Source organism: Lasiosphaeria miniovina (genome assembly GCF_030549165.1).
Source record: "Lasiosphaeria miniovina strain SMH2392-1A chromosome Unknown B0T26scaffold_1, whole genome shotgun sequence".
In the NCBI taxonomy this organism is placed as follows: Eukaryota; Fungi; Ascomycota; class Sordariomycetes; order Sordariales; family Lasiosphaeriaceae; genus Lasiosphaeria; species Lasiosphaeria miniovina.
Window position 1 is genome coordinate 5,506,633 of NW_026848220.1, and position 19,971 is coordinate 5,526,603.

General features: G+C 54.8%; 6 protein-coding genes across 6 annotated transcripts; 3 read left to right on the forward strand and 3 right to left on the reverse strand.

The window, feature by feature from the left end:
- Positions 1 to 1,404: 1,404 nt before the first annotated feature.
- On the reverse strand, positions 1,405 to 2,490 carry B0T26DRAFT_670815 (uncharacterized protein; the record flags this gene model as incomplete). The annotated part of the gene is made up of 2 exons (XM_060439227.1): positions 1,405 to 2,076; positions 2,434 to 2,490. The coding sequence occupies 2 exons, from the start codon at positions 2,488 to 2,490 to the stop codon at positions 1,405 to 1,407; spliced, it is 729 nt and encodes a 242-aa protein (XP_060303405.1).
- Positions 2,491 to 5,271: 2,781 nt separating this feature from the next.
- B0T26DRAFT_670816 (uncharacterized protein) lies at positions 5,272 to 6,873 on the reverse strand (the record flags this gene model as incomplete). The annotated part of the gene is made up of 6 exons (XM_060439228.1): positions 5,272 to 5,842; positions 5,906 to 5,982; positions 6,035 to 6,340; positions 6,419 to 6,486; positions 6,541 to 6,577; positions 6,631 to 6,873. 6 exons carry the CDS (start codon positions 6,871 to 6,873, stop codon positions 5,272 to 5,274), a joined length of 1,302 nt encoding a protein of 433 aa, XP_060303406.1.
- A 2,644-nt stretch (positions 6,874 to 9,517) lies between these two features.
- Positions 9,518 to 10,874, forward strand: B0T26DRAFT_670817 (S-adenosyl-L-methionine-dependent methyltransferase; the record flags this gene model as incomplete). The annotated part of the gene is made up of 3 exons (XM_060439229.1): positions 9,518 to 9,836; positions 9,913 to 10,503; positions 10,570 to 10,874. 3 exons carry the CDS (start codon positions 9,518 to 9,520, stop codon positions 10,872 to 10,874), a joined length of 1,215 nt encoding a protein of 404 aa, XP_060303407.1.
- Positions 10,875 to 11,798: 924 nt separating this feature from the next.
- On the forward strand, positions 11,799 to 13,306 carry B0T26DRAFT_670818 (uncharacterized protein; the record flags this gene model as incomplete). The annotated part of the gene is made up of 5 exons (XM_060439230.1): positions 11,799 to 11,930; positions 12,017 to 12,108; positions 12,349 to 12,652; positions 12,816 to 12,837; positions 12,900 to 13,306. The coding sequence occupies 5 exons, from the start codon at positions 11,799 to 11,801 to the stop codon at positions 13,304 to 13,306; spliced, it is 957 nt and encodes a 318-aa protein (XP_060303408.1).
- Positions 13,303 to 15,678, forward strand: B0T26DRAFT_867582 (uncharacterized protein; the record flags this gene model as incomplete). The annotated part of the gene is made up of 5 exons (XM_060447838.1): positions 13,303 to 13,621; positions 14,564 to 14,649; positions 14,821 to 14,973; positions 15,288 to 15,434; positions 15,505 to 15,678. The coding sequence occupies 5 exons, from the start codon at positions 13,303 to 13,305 to the stop codon at positions 15,541 to 15,543; spliced, it is 744 nt and encodes a 247-aa protein (XP_060303409.1). The 3' UTR covers positions 15,544 to 15,678.
- Positions 15,679 to 17,671: 1,993 nt separating this feature from the next.
- Positions 17,672 to 18,882, reverse strand: B0T26DRAFT_75117 (uncharacterized protein). Its single transcript, XM_060445337.1, has one exon. The coding sequence runs from the start codon at positions 18,623 to 18,625 to the stop codon at positions 17,801 to 17,803; it is 825 nt and encodes a 274-aa protein (XP_060303410.1). The 5' UTR covers positions 18,626 to 18,882; the 3' UTR covers positions 17,672 to 17,800.
- Between the last annotated feature and the right edge of the window lie 1,089 nt (positions 18,883 to 19,971).

Below are 19,971 nucleotides of genomic sequence, written 5' to 3' on the forward strand. Positions count from 1 at the left end.
CCGCCGTGAGAGTCCATGCCTTCAAGGAAACAAAGAAACTGCGATGAATAGAGCATCACCGGTATTCGACACAAGATTTTAGCTATGCATGGGAAAACACTGCCTAAGCCCCAAGATCGCGGTAAAAGTGGATCAATAGGAGCCTAGTGATGCACCACTAGTTCGTCTCGAAAAGTGGGGTATCAAGGAGGCGCTGGCTCAGCTGCAAAGAGATAGCGGGTACATCACATCAAGAATCACTTTGGTATGGGAGACGCGGATACGCCGATCTAAATTAGATGCTGCATGAAAAGGCGAGATCTCAGATGGGATAGCGGGCTTATTTCATCAGTAATCATTAATTATTCCCGTAAAATTGCCTGAATTTCCGCGGAACTGGGCGTCCAAGTAGGCCGCACTAGAAATTGTGACTGGGCGTAATTAATCATGAGACATTATTCTCAAATATTTTGGTGTCTGCTTTAACAATGGGCTACTAAGAAGATGCTGGGTAATAAGTTACGTGATTATGCAGCACTGCTGTCATCCAGCCGAATTTCCTCCGTAGCCAAAAGTAATGCTCCGGACTTCGCGATGGACTTTTCACTGCATTGCTCACGCGTTGGAAGCCGGCTTTCAGAGAACAAGGCTCCAGCCCGTGACTGAGCCAAATACGCCAAGAGGCAAAGGGCAAACACAAAGGTTGGTACCAAGTGGGTAGTGCCTTACTAGATTTGACTTTTGATTTAGAGATGGCGTGCAGGCCACGATGTCACACCCGCTTCAGCTCATCTGCACATTAGCTTCCTCAGACATACCAGGGCTATCGACAGAAACGTTACCTGTCCATGGAAGGCATGCCCTTGACGTCAGCAGGTATCTAGGATCTAGTCCACAGTTCGCTTATTTTTCTAACAGAATTTCCTGCTCATTGGAAGCTGGAGCATGTATTCACCCTGAAGCAAGAAATAATTACCTAGAAACTCGTGTTACGCACATGTCAGGCTATGGACGTTGACATTCGCTCAAGTTACAGAACAGGCGAAGCATGTCGTTAGAAGTACCCTAAATTGATATAATAACTCTTTAAAGTTATTATCCGGCGGCACTTACGCATCTAGTCCTTGTAGTATCACTTGATTACTTGAATGCCAAGGAGTAACATCATTTCACGTTACAGGATTTCTACGCATAGGTAGGTAGGTAGGTAGGTAGGTAATCAGGCAGGGAGGGACACACACGACTTGTCGCGTCGTGGTTTATTTTCTTGCCAATAGAGAGGAAGAAGATACCGGCTAGTGACATGGGGTCGGCCGCAGAGATATCGGGATATAGCCATCCCTTTTGTCACGAAACCCAGGCCCAAAACGTCCAACCACGCCCAAATCCCGGCGCCCCCCACTCAACGCTGCTGTTCTGACCCAATCACTCCTCCTCATCCAACTCCATGCCCCACTCCCAGCCGCTCTTCAGTTGCTTCACCACCTCCTTGACGCCAAAGACGGGCGTCGCGACGATGTCGTCCACGACGGCGGCAGGAACCAGGCGGCGGACTAAGCGCGCCGCGGCGCCGCCCTGCTCGACGACGGCGGTGAGGCGCTCGAGGCAGCGGAACACGGCGACGACGTTGTCGAACTCGGCCAGCTCGGCCCGCTGCGCATGGGCGCGATAGTAGTAGCGGAGGTCGCAGTCCGCCGGGTCCTGGCCCGTGACGAAGCGCGCGCGCACGAGTAGCTCGGCCAGCGCCTCGGACGGCAGGCAGCCGGGGATGTCGATGTGGGGCTCGCCGCCCAGGATCTCGCTGCGAGGCAGCGCGATCTCGTACTCGATGACGGCCTCGGCCGCCGCGCAGAGCTGCGCTATGTCGCTGCTGCTGCCGGAGCGCGTGCCGACGATCTCGGCCTCGTCGTCTAGCCCGACGCGCACGCCCGCCGACTCAAACGCCTCGACGATGGTCTCGCGCATCGCCGCGCCCTTGGCCGCTTGCCGGTAGAGGTACCTGCGCGAGAAGCCCTCGTGGTCGCGCTTGAGTTTCCAGCGGACGTACTCGATGATGGCGGCGAACAGCGGGCCCTGGGCCTCGACCTCGGCGACGGCCTAGAGTTGGGTTGGTGCGGTGGTTAGCTAAATCAAAACGCATTGGCTTTGAGCATGCTGCTCGGTGTGCGTGACGTGACATCATAGACTACCGCTGCTCTAGCAGACAAGACATATAATGCCTGTTGCCTGGATACCTGCGCAGCTGTGGCTATATGTGGACACAGGGCGGGCTATATGCAGCATATGCGACAGGCGGAGACTAGATTGCCTAGCCTAACCAACTAGAAGATGAAGGGAACGAGGGAGAAGGAGTGAGTGCGATAGGTGATTGAATATAGGGTGGCCTGGTTGGCCTGTGCCTTGGACTAGGAGCACCAGATGCTTGGCACACTACATCTGCGGAGCAATGCTTACGGCTAATCGCGTCGACCTGAAGTTTTCCGACCTGGTGGCGGTATCCTGCTGCCACATCTTGGTTGTGTGGTGGTGGTGGGGATGGCGAGGGGCGAGGGGCGAGGGGCGGAAACCCGAAGATCTAGATGTTACTGGAGTAGGTAGGTAGAGTGGGTGATACTGGTCGTTATACCAAAGCCGAGGAATGGAGGGAGACTTGGAAGACTGAACCGACGAAGAGAAGGAATCCAGGAAAGAAACACGAGGAATCACAGGCAGCTCCCAAATTTATACCTACGGGGAAGAACTCTACGGGTGGGGCTGGGCCAGCAGAAAACGTAGAACAGTAAGATCACTTTCACTTCCTAGTCCCCGCTTCGCATTTTCAGACGATTAGCAAGCAGTGCAGATATACGAGGAACCTGACGAGTAGGCCTAGGTACACAGATTCTGCAGAGCAGGCCCAGGTACGCAGATGCCGTAGAACAGGCCTAGGTACGCAGGTACAGTAGAACAGGCCCAGGAACGCATATACCTCAGAACAGGCCTAGGTACGCAAGGACCGAGAACAATAGGGTCACGTTCACCTCCTGGTCAGTATTCACCGTTTCGTCTGTTCAGTCGGGGAGTGAGAAGCGGGGCTGGTGGCCAGCCCAGAAAAACTTCACGCAGAAACCGTGCAGAGATATGAGGAAGACGAGGACCTTGGCAAGCAGAAACCGTGGAACAACAGGATCGCTTTTATTTCCTATTCACCATTTCGTCTACTCGGTCTAGTAGTGAGCAACTAGACTAGTAGGAGCACGGAGAGCTTCACGCGGAAACCGTACGGAAACACGAGGGACTCGACGAGGGTCTGGGCGAGCAGGCACTGTAGAACAATATAATTTCACTTCTTGTTCAATATTTCGCCTGTTCGGACAAGTAGTACGCAGCGGAGCTCTGGGAAGTCCGAGACAACTTCACGCAGAGGCTGTGCAGGGATACGATGGACTCGGCGAGGGCCCGGGCAAGCAGACACATTAGAATTTCACAGAAAGAAACGCAGCTGTGAAGTTAGTACCGATAACAGGGCTCAAAACGGAGAGAAAAGCTGGCTGGTTTTATTCTGGTAATATGCTGCTGCGTGGACGCAAGATTCCCGAAAACGCTGCTAAAGAGGGGGCCTGTATCATCTTCAAAATTTCGACCAGGTTTCGAGGCGGAAAGAAAGGCCACTGCGCCTGCCCCGCCGCTCCTGCAAGTGCCAACGTTCACTTCTTTTTCAACTGTTCGCCTGTTCGGACGAGTAGCAAGCAGCGGGGTGGTAGGGCTCTCCGGATCGCGCTTGCAATGATTTGCATGGAGGGTCTAGTCACTCAAAAGCAGCTGGATGAGTTCCTGGAGAAATTACTAGAGGGTCTGTACAGTTTGTACACGCATATTTTGCTTGGGGTACCGGAAATCTGCTGCGAAATAGTCCGTTGTGCTCTACAACTGTGCAGAAATATGAGAATCTCGACGAGCGGGTCTGAGCAAGGAGAAATCGTAATCAAATGATCGAATCACGTTCGCTTCCTACTTGCCATTTCGTCTGTTCAGTCGAGTAGCAGGCGACGGGCTCGCAGGCAGTCTGGCACAATGCCACATCGCTCAGGAACTATGCAGGGAATCTCAGGCGGCCAATGCCGCCTGTCCAGGTCCACTGCATCGCAACATTATTTGTAATGGACGGCGTCATTATAGATTACCAGCCTCTATCGCCTTCCATTATCCAGGGTTTCGTGATTCAATGCTTATGTTTTAGCTCCATTTCTTTCCCATTTACTTGCGGGAGGTGTAACAGACGCGCATGGAAGGCGTACCAGATGGTTTCGTCTGGAATCTGAGCTAGGCTCGGATTTAAGCCCTATCATTAAGGCAAGCAAGGCAGCGAAGGGGCGGAGAAGAAACAGAAGACGTAAAGGACACAGGGACGCGCGTTGAGGGAGGCAAAAGGACACAGGGACACGTGGAGGAAGTAAAAGGTCACAAAGGGGACAAAGCATTGCCATTTTCGCACATGTATACTACACAAATACGTCAATCAGGACGTTAGGAGGAAGCAAACGTTGCCTGGAAAATGTCACGAGGAGAGACAAGCCGCTTAGAGAGCAAATGCCACTGGACGTTCATCCGCGCCCAGGGCGTACTATAGCGGTCGATTTTGTCGCTGGCCTTTCGGTCGCCACCGAGTCCAAAGTCTGGGCGGTACCCAAAGCTAGCTTCTTAGATTTCTCATCTAGACTATTCATTCATCCATGTTTCTCGCATCATGCTCTGCCCAGTGCCGCTTTCACGGATTCGTTCATTGGTATATAGCGTGACACTAATCGCCTGCATTGATGCCTTCATGTTTGACTACTGGAACTGCTCGGCGTTGCGAAATAGCGGTGCTAATTATAGAAAGATGCCGTGTCTCTATTGGTCCATTTGTAATTGACACCATCATGAGCTTGACAAAGGCCACATTGATGCTTCATAAAATTCCATAATATTAAGCCGCGGTCCAAAGAATAGTAGGATTGCTAAGCTTATTCAAATACCACAAAATACCATGACCCAGCGCAATTTTCCTGACCAGTATCCAACATGAAGTGAAGCTCAAAGCTGGTCCCTGAACCGCTCATTCCGCCCTATTTTCCCGTCCAGCAAAACGCCGCGCATCCCAAGCCCAGTAGGTATCCGACTGAAAGAAAATAATCCTAGACCCTTCTGCGATCCTGCGCAGGCACTCATGATACTCCGTAATCCAACATTCAGCCACCATATCATATCTCGACCATATCGCTGCTCCCCTCGCCGTTGCCCGACTCCTTCATCTGGCCGTGTTCTTGCGTTCTATCTATTGTCTCCCGAGACGGGAACTGGGCTTTCTGGGACCTTTGTCACCTCGACGGATCTCGTCACGTGGATAGAGAGTCGCAAATGAGCCTTGGGCGGAGCCCGGAGAGCGCCGGCTGCTTCCTCGTCACATGCAACAGTCGAGATGCTGCCCGTGCGCTGCGCCTCGAGATCCTCAGGCTTCAGCACCCCCAAGCAATGCCCTCCCTCGAATTCCTCCAGTTGCGGCAGCACGCTTCCCTTGCTCCCGCAGCCCGAAGTGCCGCTTGGGTGGCTGACATGACGTGTGATTGGACGCGAAAAGGACTGTCTCGAGTTCCTGTTGGTAAGGGGCGTGATCCATGGAAGGCTCCGGTCGCGAGCGTAGCGTGAGGATAGGAGACTCGGAAACCATCTTTGGATGAGGGGCTTCAAGGTCATCATGCACGCGCAGCATATCGAAGCATTAACCTCTACCGACGTCCAGAAGATGAGCTTGGCGCTCGTGTATGTCGAATCTAGTGATTGCTGTGCCTGTGCCTGGACGTTGATGAGTGTAACGAGGCGTAGAATGGAGATGATGCAGATGCTGGTTGGTCAAAGCTGTCAGTCCTACTGAGGTGGGAAGGTATCCCGAGCAGTTGCTGCTTACATAAATCCAAGAGCAAAGACGCCAATGAGGGCAATCTTTTGTCTCCTCGGGAGCTTGAGCGACGACAGAACAGGTAACTATGGCTGTTAGATCAAGTCGCCAACTAGACGCAGAGGCTGGAATACATACCGGCAGCGTCATTATGACCAGATCGCATACGATGTGTAAGGCCGCATTACCCCACCACAAGTTTGGAGGTTGGCAAAAAACAGGCTGTGTGTAAAAGAGCCCCCAGTTCCAAAACGCCTCGAGCGGGACGCATGCGGTGCATACAGATGCCACCAGCCATATGCCGATGGCAATTACGAGGGTTAGAACAACCTGGATGGCTTTCTTGGTCCAGCTGTAGGTGAAAATCCGCCTATACAGCAGCAGAATGGAGATTCGAGTGAAGACAAGGCTCAGGGTGTAGAAGAGGATGCCGTACCAGGCCGCCTGAATCAATCTTAAGTCAGTAAGTTGGCTCGCAGGGAGTTTGGCTAGTCGGCATATCGGAGCTTTACGACAACCTACTTTCTCGAGGTCCGGCACTGACCAGAAGTCCACTTGCCAATAATGTTTCCCTGCGCCCCGGCACGCCTCTGTATTGTGTTAGACATGGCCGGCAGTGAAGTTGGAACGCGTGGTCGACCTACGTTCAAGTGAACTGGCCGTGACACCGGCGGCAAAAAGCTAAAGTTGAGCTGTTAGCAGCACACATGGAATGGGGAGAGAGGATTGCGTACAAGAGCCGGTAACAAGAACCAGTCGGCTGGGCCGAGAACATGGTTGAGCCAGCCTCGGGTGTAGAAGCGAAGCACGACGAATGCCAAGGCGATCAGCCATGTGAGAATTGCGCAGACAAAGATATCCGGCTGGAGGGACCTCCTTTGATCATCTGGAATAGGGGGCCAAGCTATTGTGGAATTGGTCGGAAGCGTGTTGTTCCCGTCGATGGTGAAATTTGACCAGTCAAAACTAGTGGCCATGATTATTTGCACTCCACTGTTTCAATGTCAAACAAGCGTCAAGCACTTGTTTACTTGAAGTCGGCCGAGTCCGCACAGTTCACACATGCTAATTAGCTGGGCGGTGGGCAGGCACCGGCTGTCGTAAAAGTGCCAGAGATGGGGACCATATACACACATCAACCCTCCCCCGCAAACACAAAATGTGGAATCGGAAGAGGTACGGGACATGGAGGGCGATGGCTGGTCTGGCCATGGCCTATGGCCCAGATCAGGCCGTTTTCGAAGTAGCAACCCGAGGAATCTGGGGCCAGGAACGGTGACATGGCGGTGCCTGTCAAGCGGGGAAGCTTTCGGGAGGCCGGGAATCTGTGTTGCAGCCTGGGGTTGTGACTGGCTAGGCAGGAGATGGCAACGGAGAAACTGCGAAGGAGCGGGCCAAGGTTCACTCCGGCCGTTGAACGCGCAGCTGACGTTGTGACAGCACGTCGCAGCCCGGAGCCCTCGATCATTTTGGCATGATTATCTCGGAGGCGATGGCCGTTGTCATTCGGTGGTAGGTGGCCAATGCGGGGGAGCAAGGGCGGCGAAATAGATTAAAGTGAGGTTTGGTATGCACAAAAGCGACGGCTTTCCAGTTGGGATTGGCCGGCTGCGAAACCAAAAGTTTGGGTCGGCTATAGGTCAAAGCTTTTTGATATATCATTCCTCATCACGCTTGCTGCCCGCTTGCTAGCCAAGCTAGCTCCAGGACCAGACACTCTTGGCCAATGATGAGCAGAGCCAACCAGGTTGCATGTTGACAGAAATTTGCCCAGGCCAAGTGACCATCGCCCCACCCACTTCTGGACCCAGAGCAAAACCAAAACGAATGACGAAAATGAAAGGATGGGAAGTGGAAGTGAGAGCCGGAATAAGCAGAAACAGCTCAGTAGACGATGTGATGGAGTTTCGACCTACAATTCTGTGTCTCACAGGCAGAGTGAGGCTCTTCTTGTCGAGAGAGCTCTCCCGACAATAAGGCAATCACAATGTGTGTAAAGTTGCCGGAACGGGAGATAAAAGACCGGGGCATGGCTGGTGCGACGCGGGCCCAGATTTCCCAGAGCCGAGTGTAACACGCACAGACAGACGGTAGCTATTAGGCCGTGGAGGCTCCAGAAACCGCTCCGTTCCTTTCCTAAAGCGATGTCGCTACCACCTTGCATTCTGGCAAAATTTCGGGTGTGTCCAGTTTGTTAAGGCTCGCTGGCTGGGTTCCGGGGAATTCTGCGGCAGTTGCTCATGCAAAAATTCTCTGCGCTTTGCTTGGGTGCCTCGAGAAGTAGGATGACAAGCTTTCGCACAGGAAGATGGGGAGTGGTCAATGCATGGCAGTATGACGCAGATGACGCAGATGACCCAGTACTACTACTAGTTAGTACCTCGAGGCGGAGTGTTCAAGCTGTGTCGTGGCTGCCTGACCGAGCGGTCTAGTTCAAATGGACGAGACGTTCGGGAAGGAGCGAGTCGGTGCGCGCTTCGTCATCGCATCAACTGAGGCAATTACCAATGCGGATAGCTGCCAATTATTAAAGCAGGCACAATCCGCCCGGCCCTGGAATCATCAGGTTGCGTGGTTCTTGCTACGTCTGCGAGCATGCGGCGCCCCAAGGCTACCCAAGAGAGGAACAGAGCTGCCCACTCCCGCCCATCAGGACCGAATGGCAAGCTGCCTTGAGACACCGCAGGTGTCTCGTCAATGCAATCAATCGGGAATTTTCATGGACCCGTCTCGCGACTTTGCGTTGGACGGCATCCCGTCTCGCGACTTTGCGTTGGACGGCATCCCGCCCCGTCCGACTCTCCGGTCCACGTCACGCCATCGCCACGTTCTCCCAGCAACTTGATCGAGGCTGCGCACGACTCAAGCATGATTTAAGCACCCCAAAACTTCACAATCCGCCTTTTTACTTACCTTTCTCAACTCAAATGGTTTCCGACTTTCTGACTTGTTGCAAGACAATATCGCTCAGATTGGGAGTTGGGAGGGTCGGCGGACGGCGAGCGGCCCCGGCCGGGCGGTCGGGGGCCGGCGTGCCGAGGACAAGGGCAGCCGAGAGCCGAGCCGGACCGCTCAAATGATTTGGCGAGGCGCGCACCGGAAGCCACTATTGGAATGCCAGCCGACGCACTGCGCCATTCGAACGCCAAAAGAGGTGTGGAAGAGCGCTGTTTGTGAGACTTGCGTAGCCGCTAAGGCAGCCCATTCTCGTTAATATCCCAGCCCCGGCGTCGTGGCATCCAATCAGCTATGGAATGCACGTGCGCATTTTTTAACCTGTGCATAAATCCACGTATGGTCCCGGGTGGCCGCATCCGTTCATTCTCGGGCTGCCGGCGCCTGGCCACGGTCTCCCTGGTGGCTTGGGTCTTAGATGTTGTGAGAATTGCAAGACACAGGATGGACAGCCCATATGCGTGACCTCGGAGAGGTGCGAAACCAGTGGTTCACCGAAAGCTGCACTGCTAGTGAATTTAGTATAAATCGCATAATCTCTTGCATTCGTCCTGGCACTCTGCGCCACATCTTTGTTTTATCGTCGTTGACTTGCTCCGCTTGATAGTGCACCAAAGAGACCTCGTACCGCAACCTTGCCGACTCACTGACTTTGAGTGTGCAACAATGGCCCAACCAGATGTCCCTACCCAGCTGGATGCCTTGGCTCAGGAGCTGAAGGATGCTGCCAACGGCATCCGCGCCGGGACCCTCTCCTTGGAGACGGGCGCGCGCTTCAAGGTGCTCGAGGCCGCCAGGGCTGTCATAGGCGCCGTCGAGGCCCCCACGGATCTCCTGATGCAATGGGTACCATCCGTGACCCAGCTCACAGCCGTCCGTCTCTTCAACCAGTGGAAGGTGTTCGACGCCATCCCGACCGAGTCCGGGTCGTCCATCTCGTACAAGGAGCTCGCCGAGAAGGTGAACGCCGATGTGATCCTTCTAGGTATGACAGCCTTACCAAGTCGTGCCATGCACGAGATGCAGGGCAGACACTGACATTGCACACCTGCCTTGCACAGTCCGCCTGGCCTGGATCCTGGTTGCCACGGGCGTTTTGGAACAGATCGGCACGGACCGGATAGCGCACACGCGCAAGTCCAAGATCTACATCGGCACCAACCCCGTCACGGCCATGGTGCGGCTGATCTTCGACGACAACATGCCGTCGTTCATGGCCATGCCAAAGTACTTTGACAAGTTCGGGCTCAAGGAGCCCACGGGCCGCCTCGACACGGTGGTGGCCTTCGCCTTCGACCAGGTCGGCAAGTCGGCGTACGAGGTGATGCTCGACACGCCCGAGCGCACGGCCAACTTCATGCTGGCCATGCAGTCGCTCGAGGTCGAGTACCCCTTCCTGGGCACCTACGACCTGAGCTGGGCCGTGCCCGCGGCCGGCGACACCAGCGACCGGCCCCTCGTCGTCGACGTCGGCGGCGGCAAGGGCCAGTCCATCAAGGCCATCGTCAAGGCCACACCCGGCCTCCCCGTCAGCCGCTGCGTCGTCGAGGACCTGCCTGACGTCGTCGCCGAGGCAAAGACCATCGACGACCCCGAGCTCGCCGGTGTCTCCTACGTCGGCATGGACTTTCACGCCGAGCAGCCGGTGAAAGGTGAGTTCCCCTTGTTCCTGCACACCTGCATTGAAGAGAATAGCAAAATCTGATTCCTGCAAACAGGCGCGCTGGTGTACTTCATCCGGCGGTGCCTGCACAACTACGGCGACGACGACAGCGTGGCCATCCTGAAGAAGATCGCCGACGCCATGGCGCCCGACAGCCGCCTGCTGATCGTCGAGCAGGTCATGACCAACCCGCCCAACCACTACTCGTCGGGCTTCGACATATTCATGTCCACCATCGGCGGCAAGGAGCGCACCTACGACATCTTTGAGGACATTGCGGCCCGCGCCGGGCTCAAGATCCTGTCCCTGTCCCGCAACCCGGGTAATGATGTTGGGACTGTGGAGTGTGTCAAGGCTTGAACGTGTGTGCGTGTGTGCGTGTGTTTGTGTGCCCATGGGGAGGGGTGGTTTGGGAGTAATTGCTCGCCGGGAAGCCGCAGTTGGATACATAGCTACCTATATAAATACGGTGCTTGGTCTTTGTGTGCGTGTCTTGGTTGCTAGGCTAGACTTTATTAGGTGATTGTAGCAATAAGAAGCTGTCCCCAATGATCCATGAATTATTGGCTCTCGTCGTTCTCTCCTCTCTCTTTGAACAGTATGAAATGTTTCAAGCCTCTACTATCTAATAAAACCCGGAGCTTTCATGGAGTTGGCTGATAATAGTTAGAACTAGGTAGTTAGGTAAGTGTGACTCGACGCCTGTAATGGCTGCGTGAGGATTCGGCACGCACTCGGATGCTGAGCAGGGGAAATAACCCACGCTTGTCAGGGGTAGCCGCCCTGCGGCCTAGCGTTTAACGATAAAATATCTGCTCCAAGGCCCTCTTCCTTTCTAGGAAACATCGGTAGTTACACCCTTTTCCGAGTTACGGCTCGCCCTGATTCTGCTTTTGTTGTTGTTTTTGTTACGTTGTGGTGCCTTTTCACTACTTCAATGCATCTTGTTTGTCGGAACCACCGTTACGGTACATTTACATGCCTGTGAGCCAATTGTTCCCTGCCTGAGCAGAGATGGGTGGCTGTGCCATTGTAGCTCATTAGCTGAGAATCGAGAACCCGCAATTGGCACTGGGAGATTGGCTTATTGACTACCTTAACTATTAACCTCCTATTCGTCGATCGGTTGCACCACCATGGCTGTGCATTTCAGCGGCTTTTCGAGCTTTCCCCTCGCCCCCACGACTTCAACTTCCCACAAAAATCCCGCCAAACAGTCTGTTAACCTATTCCCAATCGCCCGCCCCCTTCGCCTGCACAGGTGCCCTCACGCATTTTGGCACCATGGACCATTTTACGGCGTTCAGCTTGGCATCGAGCGTCCTGTCATTTGTGACTTTTGCCGGGACGCTTGTCAAGGATGGGATGAAGATACACGAGTCCGGTGGCCTGGAAGAGAATGCGACTCTGGAGAGTGTTACTATCAGAATGAAGGCGTTCTGGTCCCGAATCGACCGCCCCTTAGCAGCCCTCAGCTGGGAGGAGATGAAGAAATGCTTTAGAATCTCCTCGAGGAGAGCGATAAAGTCGCCGCCGACCTTCTGGCCCTGCTTGGGAAAATGAAGGGGCCGACGGGAGGTGGCCTTCGAGCACGGTGGGCGAGTTTGGCGGCCTCCTAGCGAAACCTGATTGGCGAAAAGAGCAAGAAAGATCTCGAGGCCCAGCTTGGTAGCATCGAAGCGAGAGCAACAATAGTCCTAACGCAGATGACAAGATTTGCTGCCCCCTCGCCCTCCCTCCTTTCAGTTCTAGGATTTCCCGCGCTACCCATCTAATTATCTACTTAATTACCGAGAGACTACGGCTTCGGGGTGCTGGCTAATTCCCCTAATAGAGCAGAGATGGAGAAGATTGTCTTGCTGGCAAAGCAACACGACGACAAGCTTGGCGATCTGATGGAGAATGTCGACGAGCTCAAGTCGCTCTACTCGAGGCTCAAACCCCTTAGCGAGGACACAATACGAGGGATCCAGAGCATCCTTGACGTCATTGACAGGGCATGCGCTGATCGCGTGTTAAGCGCTCTGAAGTACGACACAATGATGGAGAGGAGCACTTGGGTCAGGGATGACCCCTTTGCAATCCAGAGGGATGTCGACTATGGAAACGCAATTAACTGGATCTTCGAACGAGGGAGAGTCCCGGATTATCGGAGAGGGAGAAGATCGCCATGGAGGAAGCCAGACGTCGATTTGAAGACTGGTTGTCGTCCTCCGCAGGGGGGATCTTTCACATTGCCGGAAACTCGGCTCTGGCAAGTCGACCTTGATAGAATTTCTATTCAGCCATGAAAGAACAAAGAAACAATTGACTCGCTGGTCAGGTAAGTCTGTGCTAACCCCCCTACTCTGTTCTGACTCCTGTGGATTTGCTGACGAACTGCAGTGGAACGCGGCAGCCGCCTCAAGATGGTTAATTTCTCCTTCTCGATGCTTACTGGCGGCCTTCAGGAGCGATTCGACGGCCTATACCGAACTCTACTTTACCAACTCCTCAGCGACGACCCCGAACTAATCTCAAAAGTTCTAAAAGGACCTTGGGGGCGGGCATCCAGCACCAAACGCGACGTCAACATCACCATGGAGGAAAAGGTCCAGGCCCTCACTGATATATTCGGCGGCAATGCCTCCGCAGACGTCAGCCTGTGCATATTCATGGACGGCCTGGACGAGCTCAAGGAGGTCCAAGTGGGAGACATGATGGACTTGGTTAACCAACTTAGCGCCTGGGCCGCACCAACTGAGAGAGGCGTTAAGATCTGCTCGCAAACAGGGTGGATTGGCCCTTCATGAGCATGTTTGATCGCGAGAAGAGATTTCTGCTTCACGAGATCACTCGGTACGATATGGAGCGCTTTGTCCAGAAAAGAATACCAGAGCACAAAATTCCAGCGACGGTTCGGGCCCATATCGTGAAGGAAATCCCAAAGAAGGCGGAGGGCGTGTTCCTCTGGGTCCGGCTAGTTGTCGGCTTCATACGCGACGAGATAGCGGATGACGAAACCACCGTTCAGGCTCGAATTGATGACGCAACACGACGACTATATACTAGATTCAAGGGATTCATCGAAGCCTCGACGGATGATGGGATCCTCAAGTTTATCCACCGTCAGTTTGGGAGTACCTCAAGAGCGACGACATGGACAAACTACTCGCAAAGAGCAACCCCCATTTCAACGCTGCCGATGCCGCCTCTATCATCTTGCTTGCGGAGGTTCGAGTCCTGGGTATCGAGTTGTACGTGGATATGGAACGCGAGATGTCTTTGTGCTGGGACATTCACCGACTCTGCCTGGATCACAACCTTATGTCAATTAACGTTGTGGATTGTCTTCAAAACATCACGGATGCCAGCCATCAGGTGAAATTTGGGCATTTTACTGAAACCGGCTCTCTACGAATACGTTACTTGCACCGCTACCGCAGCTCAAGACCAGTTAGGGTTCCAGAGGGTCAAGAAATTGCATACTCGAATATACCGAAAATGTGGAATGGTTCCCTTTGGGTAGGATCGATTTGCACCTTTTTCACGCCTCTCCATGCCGGCGCGTTCATTGGGGATTATCGCTACTGCATACAACGACTGAAAGGCCACCCCACGGAAGCCATGAGCTTTGCCACCTTCGTCACGCTGTTTTTTCTCATCCGTCACGCTGTTTTTCCTCATTCGTCGACGCGGGTTTCGTCACGGGTTTCGTCACGGGTTTTCCGAAAAAGTGGGCGACTTTCTCACTCTTGTTCAGACAAAACCCAGTGCACGTAAAGAGAGCAACGTCCTTCTCTCCTACATATCGATTGGAATATCACGACATATGCACAAGACGGGGGAATATTAACAAGGAGAGGCCAAGCGTTTGGCACCGCTTCCTCACAGAGGAGTTTCTCTTCAGACTGTATGAGTTCATCTCTTCGGCAGTCCTCTTCCGGCCAAAGCTCTTGACGCTAATTTTGGGCTTATTCTCAAGTCATTTTCACGATTGGGTGTTGACCAGCACTTTCGGTGCTACTGGACTCTCGGTTCACATGATTGGGTACTCTCGGAAGACGAAGTGGACGAAGACGAAGTGGACGAAGACGAAGTGGACGAAGACGAAGTTGACGAAGACGAAGTTGACGAAGACTTGGGCGGGCATCTGGTAAGATTTGAACTCGGCAGTCAGAAGACTATAGTGGAAGCATGGATGTCAAGAAATAATTGGATCCGCCGGGACTCTTCCAGTAATCCGTCTCCGTTGTTAGAATGGGAGGAGAACCTGAATGGTTCGTCCCTCCGAGACTGGATTGAGAGAATGGACTTGCCAAACAAGACCACGATATTGAACCTGCTCGGCCCCAACCCTCCTACAAGCGACGAGGCTCCGGTTGAAAAGGAGACAATCACTGCCGAGGATATGCAGAACACAGATCAGGCAACCCCGGGGAGCGAGGAGAATTCGCTAGCCTCAGAGAAGGGGATCTCGGTCCATGATGACCACTAACAAGTGTCCATTGCCGCACTGCCCTTACCGCCGACGAGTCACCCGAGGTACTCGGTCGTATTTTCGCTAGGTTCGTTCCACCGATTGGGTTCAAATAGTCCAGAAGCTGACCATTCTACCTCAATTAGGCGCATGCTTTATGCTCGTGTGCGTGTTATCCCTCGTCCTCTATCAGGTATTCAGGCATTAGCAGCACCGCGCCCCGGAATAATAATGTCTACCACTCGGGCAACACGCGGGCCTCGTTCAACGCCTACGCCGACTCCCGTATGTTTTACGAGCCGCTGAAATTCTAGGCCACGGTGGGGATCAACGTTTTCGCGTCCGCACGCATCGGCGGACGTTGGCTCAGCAAGAACGGCAGCGCCGAGATCCACGCCGACGCCGAGCTGCACGGGCCGCCCGTCGCCGGCACCGCCCACCTGCACTTTTGGTTCTCCAAAGTAGGTAGAGCTGGAAGCGTGTCGAGCATTTACCAGGGTTGCTTGGCTCTTACTGATCAAAGTTGGAAAGCCATTAATTGAAAGTTCTCATACCGCCCTGGTGACGTGACCTCGATTTGCACTCTGAGACAGATCATGTCTCTGGCGTCGTTACTAAGTGAGGCTGTCATGGCTGGGTGGTCTGACGGTCATATCAATAGGATATCCCCACCTGGCCTTTATGGCACATCTACATTCACTATTCACGCGGCAATTGAACGACGTACACACTCAGCGCAAAACACGGCGCATCGACACTGCCCGAGTATGAAGATTCGACGATTCAATCTGGATGAAATACTTCTTCCAAGCAGCACTTGCAGCATGTTTGCACTCGGATCCAGTGCACACTGAACGAGAGAGGCAGCTCGTGCATGGGATTCTGCATTCTCCGATCAAATCCAACCGGAAAGGCTTTTTCGACGGCGGGGCTTGGCGATACGACCCTGTAAAGTCTGCGAAAGTCTAGAACAACGGATTTTGGGGGTGTGCAGGTAATAATTATACAGATTGGGGTGCCATGCAGCCATCACATCATTTTTTCTAATTTTCCCATGCGGGCGGTATGCGCGATCTGTGCCTGGACGGGTCTCGCCCCAGGGCCTCGCCCCGTTCCTGCCACCGCTGCCACCACCACCACCACCTCCACCACAACCCGACACTGTGTTCCGAGACCGTGCGCGCTGAGCAGACGATATCCTCGGAGAAAGGTATCGGCCCCGCCCCTCCGCGGATTGCAACTCCAGGCCCTCTGATTGGACCTTTTGTTCCCCAAAGTCTGCCCCGCCCACCTGGCATCGGGCTGCCAGTGCCAGCCCAGCGCGCCGGGTTTTGGGGGCTTTCGCAGCTAATCTCTAGCGCTTGCTATTGGACGCGCGCTGGCGTCGAGTGCCAAAACGAGCGCTGCCAGCTCTCTGGTTCTTGTGTGAGGTACATGCCCCCGCCATCCCGCAAGTACTGTACGTGCTGTGGGTGGTACATGCAATTCCGGTCCCCACCTCCCGTTCCTCGTGCCAGCAACCACGGCTTGTGTTTGAAGTTCGGCATATGTTTTCTTCTTCCTACTGCTACTTACTACCAGGGTCTCCGGGACAGTGGAAGCGGAGAAGGAGCGGTCTGTCCCTCCCGTTGTCGAACCTGGTGGGCTGACCGAGGGCGAGCCTGGCGGCTGTGGTATGATGGCGTGGTATGTCTTACAAATCGGGATCCAAACTTCTGTCATTATGTAGTATTTCCTAATTACACACCCCTCAATCTATCCCTTGAGCCAACCCACCGGAACGAGATGCTGGGGCTGAACTATCGAATCTCTGCCGCCGAGGATCCCCAGTCCAGATCCAGAGCGGGCGCACTAGCCGCGGGCACTGATGCACGGGTGCACTATGCTGGGACCAAAGAGAGAGGCCCGGGAGAGAGGGACCAAGGTCCCCGGCGGGCGAGCAAGAAAGGAGGTGTGGGTTGTCTCCCTCCCCCTCTCCCGAGTCGTCCCCAGCCCAGTCCCGGAGATCTGGAACGCTAGACACCCGACCCAAGGCGCAGGCGGACGGATCCTTCGGTCACACCTACCTAGCTGTTCCCAGCTCCAGGTCCCCGGGTTCACGTCAGACTGCCTACGTAGGCTAGGTAGACAGACACGTGGCTGTCCCCGTGCATCAACTTATGGCTGTCCTGCCGCACCAGTCTAGTAAGCTGAGACCCGAGACCCGGTTCGAGTAAAGTGGAAACCCGTCTCCCGCGTCCCAGCCCCTCGGCCTCTCCCCGTGAACCAAGCTCGACACGACATGCGCAAAGGTACGGAGTCGATACTGTAATATGCACCTGTAATCAGCCTCACACCACGTCAGCCAGCTTGACGTGATGCAGACCCGCATGCACGTGCACAAGCACAGTATGGGTAGGACGGCCTTTCATCCCTTGCATCCCGGGACCCGGGTTGGTGGTCCCTTACGTCAGCCCCCATTCCCATCCGAATCTGTCACAGCACAAACAACCACATTGTCTTGCTCTCCACACTGCGTGCAGTCTTCAAGCCATAGTGCAGTAAAATGGGTTATCCGTAGAATGATGTAGCTCTTGATCATTGAGAACCAATCGAGACCTCATTCAATGAGTGATGGCAAATAATGTAATGCGCAGGGACTTCGAGATGACGAGATACTCTTCCAATTCTAGGCAGAAATTGTGCAAACTAATTCTACGTGATTAAGCCGTCACATCATATCATTCATGAGCGTCATTAAATCCCAACCCAACCACCCATTCCCATGAAGGAAAGACTTAGGACACGGTGAAGAAAACCCGAAAACCGAGTGCAGTTATGCTCTAGTCTAGTACGACCGAGCTAGACTCTCAGCCTTGAGCACGGCGTCGCGCAGGTTAGCCTCCTCCCTGTTGACGGCCTCGCGCATGCGGCCAATGTTGACCTGCAGCTTCTGCGTCTCGCGCTCGAGGGCGCCGCGCTCGTGCTCGATCAGCATGATGCGGCGCTGCGACATCTCCAGCGCCTCGGCCTTGCAGATGCGCCACGCCTCCTTGCGGATCTGCTCCGCCGACGCTGCGGCAGCGGCAGGAGTGCCGCCGGGTGTCAGTGGCGGGCTTTGTGACTTGCGTTTGGAGGAGGAGCCGCTTTGTTGTTGCGGGTGGCTGCTGCTGATACTGCTGCCGGCGGCCCTTTTGGATCTGGCGTCCGATTTGCTAGCTGACACGGACTTGGCCTTGGCCTTGTGTGCTCTCTTGGGTTTGGTGGTGTTTGACGGCAGGGCGGCCGCCACCGGAGACGACGACACCAGGGCCATGTTCCCCGGCGACGCTGGCTCGCTCGAGCTGCCGCCGTGCTTCAGGTTTGGCCGCCTGGTGAAGTCGAGGCCCGAGCCGGCGCTGAGCCCGTTCTCGGCAGACACGCTCCGGATTAGGGGTGTGTGGTGGGTGGCGATGAACGGGGGCGCCTCCGAGTGCGGCGAGTACAGGGGCTGGTCGTGAGATCCCCAGACGCTGCCGGCTGCGTAGAGCCCGCCGGGAGAAGCCGGCAAGCCCGAGGTAAAGTAGTCGACGGGGGACGGGTCCGGGTGGCTCCACGTGTTGTGGTGGTGGTGCGAGGATGGCATGGGGCCGAAGGAAGACCAGTCTATCTCGGCGCCGTCGGCGCCAAACATGGTCGGGTCGTCGTAGTCTGGCCCGGGCAGGCGGGGCAGGCTCCCGTGCCAAGCATTGACGTATTGCGTGTTGGACGTGTTGTCGGCGGCGGCATGGCTGTCGGCCCCGTCTGCGCCCGTCCACGGCACGTATTCAGGGCTGCTCTCGAAACAGGACTGGAGGCTCGGAACCTAGAGGGAGAGGAGAGGCCTTGGTCAGATCAAGGTAATTCTACGCTGTGCTGACACGGCTGTGCCAAAAGGCCAACGCAATCACTCTAGCAAGGTCTGGCCCGCGGCATTGGTGTGATGTCATGGGTGGGTTTGCCGTCCGATATCAAAGAAAGAATGCCAAAAAGGTACATGCCGCTAACAGCACCGACGCAAGCAAACAAGTCTCTTACATCGCCCGCATCCATATCCGGCTCGGAGGAGTAAGAATTGGCTAGCATGTTGAACTTGTGACGACCACAGTCTAGGCCTCTGAAAATGCTGCGACGGTGGTGTGATGTTGACGTGGGGCTGTCAAGGCGACGATGGGACTAATGGACGGTTTTATTCGTACCGTGGCTTTGTATCCAAGTGTAAGTCGGTCGGTGGTGGTGGGGTTGCGGGCAGTAGGTACGTGGTTCGTTGCGATGACGCAGGGCCAGACCTGTGATCGACAAACGACTAGGGGAAATCCAAGAAGTTCCTTTGGGGCAACGACATCATCCTCTCTCGGTTGGGCCCATCGTGCCGCACGACGGGTGGGTTCCATCTATATACGTACTCTCTCGGCGGTTAAGACGATAACGATACCTAGATACATGACGGAGGGATGGGGTTCAAAGTCGGCTTTTTTGGCATCGAATTTTGCGTTCCCTTCCATTTCACCCATGCGCATTCTCGCACATGGCAAAGCGAGATGGATGGTCATGTCATTGCATGTACTTCTTGCTGCCCGTACCCGTCCTTTGGGTACAGCCCGTACAGTACATACACCACACGAGCCGCGGGTACGCTGGGCAGCCACAGGCCAAGTACCGCATGTCTCGCCGGCACCTGCCTTGAGGGCCTAAGTGCTGAAGGTTCAGACATTTCAGCACCACCTGCAGGTCTCGGCTAACGACAGGGGTCATGGCCACACCCCGGTCATGCCGCACCACTGCCTCCTGCTGAGCAATGTCTATCCGTACCTCCGCGGGAATCGCACCCAAACGCAAAGCACACCTATGGATGAATTGGCGCCATTTTCAGCCGTCGTCTTTTTTTGCGTCGTCGGCCACGTTCTAGATTAGTGAAAGCCCCTTCTAGCCTCGAGGCGGCGCATCCAAAGGGGAACAGCATGCCGCGCTACGGAGCCTCTGCAGGGAGCCGAGAAGTCT